A 4309-nucleotide genomic window follows, 5' to 3' on the forward strand; every position below is an offset into this window, starting at 1 on the left:
ATATATAATCGTAAAATTTGTAGGTTATAATAACGATAAAATGTGCATTGTGCGGCCAGTGTAGGTTAATTCTTACTTTACAACTGTCCTGAACGCATCAGGGCTGTGAGCCAACCTGATTGGCTGGACCTTAACTTATTTCGTTTTTTTACATTTGAACTAACTCGTCTTGTATGTGAGACTGCGGCATTTTGGAGGGAACTTTGAAAGAGGAAAAATGGAGAAGAAAAAGCACCAGCCTGGATCGTTAAAAAGAAAGGTAAAATAGAGAAAGGAGAGGCTAGTTGCTTCCTGTCCGCCGCTCTCCTCATATTTTGCAACGGCTGATGAGGAGGCTAGTGTTAGCTGTAGCGGCCGTTACATTGTTTTCCACGTTACTTGGAATATATTATTGTTCGAGCCAAGGATGATGTTCTGGAGTTCGGAGTCTGTGAATTGGTGCAGCGGCAACAAGAGCAGAGACAGCAATCGGTGAGTACATAAATAATGATCAGAATGTTGTTATTGCCTTGACCACCTTAATGTACCTTGTGTTGTTGTCAACTGTAATAGACCGCCGAGTCTATTTGAATGCATATTGTGTGCAGTTGATACATTTTTAATAGGCTATGCGTTTTTGTTGTGTTTAGACCGCCGTGTCTATTTTCTATTTATAGATCTCATTAATGGCCTTATAGACAATTGTGTCTATATTCTATCTGAATAGATTGTGTAATTGTAGTTTACATTTTATGTTTTAAGTTATATTAAAGATGGTTTGGCTCAGACTCTGTGAGTCACCGTCACACCAGCACCAAGGACAGCGACGCGCTCAGATTGACGGCTGTCAGGCTGTGTGTGTGTGTGTGTGTGTGTGTGTGTGTGTGTGTGTGTGTGTGTGTGTGTGTGTGTGTGTGTGTGTGTGTGTGTGTGTGTGTGTGTGTGTGAGAACTGGTTTGTGGCTTTCTGAGGCACCTAGGCTTGCTTGGCTCAGTAAACGTGAGCATTTGTGTTGTTTGCTGGGTATGATGAGGTGTCCGTTATCTTTAAGTTGTTGAATAGTAAAATAATTATCATAAGGGCCCATTGAGAATGCTCCGCCCCCTCTGTGCTGAAACCCACGCTCTGCCACTGGCGGAGGCTAAAACAAAACAGAAGAAATCAGCAGCACAGAAACGAAAAGATAGAAAAAGCCATTGTAATGGCACCTTAAGTTGTTTTATTGTAATTTTATTGAGTATGTCTTTGTATTGGGACTGAGTTGGGAATGTTTAATGTGAATTTTATTTATATGCTGCCATGTTGGTCAGTCATGTGTTTTTTCTTATTTATTGTATTTATTTATTTTGCCATTTTGTATAAAATACCAGTCTGAGATGGATGTTTGTTTAGCCCTATATGATGCAGTGAGTTGGAACTTGGAGGTCATTGGTATTTTGCTGAATGCAGCAATGAAATAAGGAGGATAATAATTATAATTGTTGTCATGACACTTTCTTTGGCTTTCTCGTTTCTCATTCAGTTTTTACTCCTTATATTGTCTAAAATTCACCACCCTGCAGTTATTATTATCCTGTGCTATGCATTCATCTGCTGATCTGGAATGGTCTTTTTTGTTATAATCATTGAAGCTGCTTGTGGCTGTCAATCTGTTTCTAAACGACTTAAAGTCATGCAAAGTTAACCTATCCGACCCGTAAGATCCCAAAAATTTTGCAGTTTAGACCTCCGCTATGCAGGGGCCCCTTTGGGCTCAGAACCCATAAGGGATTACACCTGGCGACGCCCCTGATCAGGATCATTATTACACCAGGTTACAGTCTAACTTAAAGGGGGAAAAAGGAAATACCTAAATAAAATAAGATAACCACATTTAAATCTTATTATCTATCCCTGCATCTTTAAGAAAGACAAGGATTTCCTTATAACAATCCCTCATCACCTCACTCCTCCCTAATAACCTACTAAACTCCATTCCCGTCCCAGCTCGTACATCCTGTCTCTTAAAGCGTTCCTTTCTACCTCATACTTGCCACATTTAAGAATCACATGCTCTACATTCTCTGTGACATCACACTCATCACATTTATCAGACACGGACTTTGACATTAAATACAGAGTTGATTTTAAACTAGTATGACCTAATCTTAATCTAGAAATGATGACTTCCTCTCTCCTACACTTTCCTTTGAAAACCTTCACGTTAATTGACTTCTGTATGTTATAAAAATGTCTCCCTTTTACACCGTTGTCCCACACCTTCTGCCATGAATCCCTCACTGCCTTTCTAATTCATGATTTTGCTTCACCTTTACCAAAAGGAATTTCCATAATTACCTCACTACTCAATTTCAATGCTCTTTTAGCAATATTGTCTGCTTTCTCATTGCCATCAACACCCATGTGGGCAGGAACCCAACAAAACTGCACAGTAATTCCAGTTCTGTATAACCTCCACAACACCATTAATATTTCCAACACTAGATCTTCTCTTGTTGTTTTATTTGAAGTCAAACTCTGAAGGGCTGCAGTGGAGTCTGAACAAATGACATAGTTCCTTCTCGCAGTTACAGTAAGTATTTCATTTACCAACTAAAGTAATTAGAACAAAATGCATACAACATTCTTTTCATCACTGGTTTACTACGACTTCTGTCATTTAGCAGACGCTTTTATCCAAAGTGATTTACATCTGAGAAAACAACACAAGCAAGAAGGTTTAGAAAGAGTTTTATTTTTTCCGACACAATGAGAGCTGACGCAATTTATATGATAAACTTCTGATTGTTAATATCAATATATAAAATAAAAATATTTTTAAATTCATGTGTTCTTTATTTGTTATAAAACATTTATGTTGTTAAGAAACTTTTATTGCAATGGGCTTCAAAATAATACACATGGTAAGTCTTTGAGACATTAAAACATTTAAATATCAAACTGATCAAACTATCAAACTGATTTTGGTGTGAAATATATAGATATACAAGACTCATTTAAAGCTGCAGTTTCCAACATTTAACCACTAGAGGGAATAAAGATCCCAAACTAACCCCCAAACTCAGAATGACGGTTCATTCATGCATGAATCACCCACAGGTTTTCTGCAGGGGTTTGAAGCCTCTTTTTCCTCGTATTGTGGCAGGTTGGAATTATATAAAGCAAGAAGTTTAATGCGTAATTAGGGGCGTGGCCTTTTGATTGGCATTAATTTGTCCAACCTGTAAATAAATACTTTTTCTACGATCTTAGAAAATGTTGGGAGTAAAGAATCAGGCCTGTAATTAGTGAATTGGTGTCTGTCTCCAGTTCTGTACAGTGGGATGACTTTTGCAGTATTAATCTTTTTTTGGAAATGTCCCAGTTCTGAGCGACTGATTACAGCTGTATGTCAGTTAACAATCCATCAATAACCTTTTTGACTATTGTCATATCACCACAGTCAGTTGACACCTTGTTTTTACATTTACTTACAATATCTATGATTTCTCTCTCCTCCACAGCTGTGAGAAACATTGAATCTGGATTTCTACTTATTAATGTTTCCTTCCATCCATCAGCTGATCCAGGATCACATTTTTCTGCCAGCTTTGGTCCAACACTCACAAAATACCTGTTAAAATTATTAACCACCTCATTCATGTCATTAATGACTTCATCTTTATTGGTTAAATATTGTGGATAATTAGTCTGTCTTAAACTTTTACGTTATTTTTAGTCCTTATTCATGGAGAAGCATTTTCATTAAACCTTCTCCAGAGACCAACAGAGCAGATCATCTTTTTTTAACCCACATCAACTCCATGGTTCCTGACACAGTGGATTCCTATCAGTTTTCCTACCGTGCCAACAGATCAGTGGATGAAGCGATGGCTTCGGCTTCACTTCACCTTCCAACACCTGGACAGGATGAACACCTATGCACGGCTTCTGTCCCTGGATGTGTCATTTGATGAAGCCAAGACCAGTGAAATAACAAACTGGATCAAAATGACGTGATTGAGGAAGTTGAGGATAAAGGACAAAAGTGCATCTCCACTTTTCAACTTCATTTGATGACATTTCTCTTTCCACATTGTTTTCTGAGCTAAATGCTGGTTGTACTGATCACGCTGTACCAATAATCTGCATCACTGACAACTTTCCTCTTGTTGATGCACTAAAGTCTTTTTTTATTCGTGTTTTTATTATTATTACGATAGATTGTTCACTCTTTGGTTTATGTTGAGCTTTTATAACTCACCACCAGGGGGCACTGCTGCTCTTTCTACATATGGAGAGTGTAATATTCCAGAATTATAAACAATAAAATAATTCATCCATCTAAAAT

The 4309-nt window shown here is 37.7% G+C and overlaps 1 protein-coding gene across 1 annotated transcript in view; it reads left to right on the forward strand.

Annotated features, from left to right (window-relative positions):
- Positions 1 to 406: 406 nt before the first annotated feature.
- The window catches only part of LOC133440699 (stonustoxin subunit beta-like), an 8001-nt gene continuing 4098 nt past the window's right edge, over positions 407 to 4309 (forward strand). Inside the window, exon 1 of the mRNA XM_061718017.1 lies at positions 407 to 471. Coding sequence (XP_061574001.1) covers positions 407 to 471 — 65 coding nt within the window. The remainder of the gene's footprint in view (positions 472 to 4309) is intronic.

This window comes from Cololabis saira, chromosome 3 (genome assembly GCF_033807715.1).
Source record: "Cololabis saira isolate AMF1-May2022 chromosome 3, fColSai1.1, whole genome shotgun sequence".
Taxonomy (NCBI): Eukaryota; Metazoa; Chordata; class Actinopteri; order Beloniformes; family Belonidae; genus Cololabis; species Cololabis saira.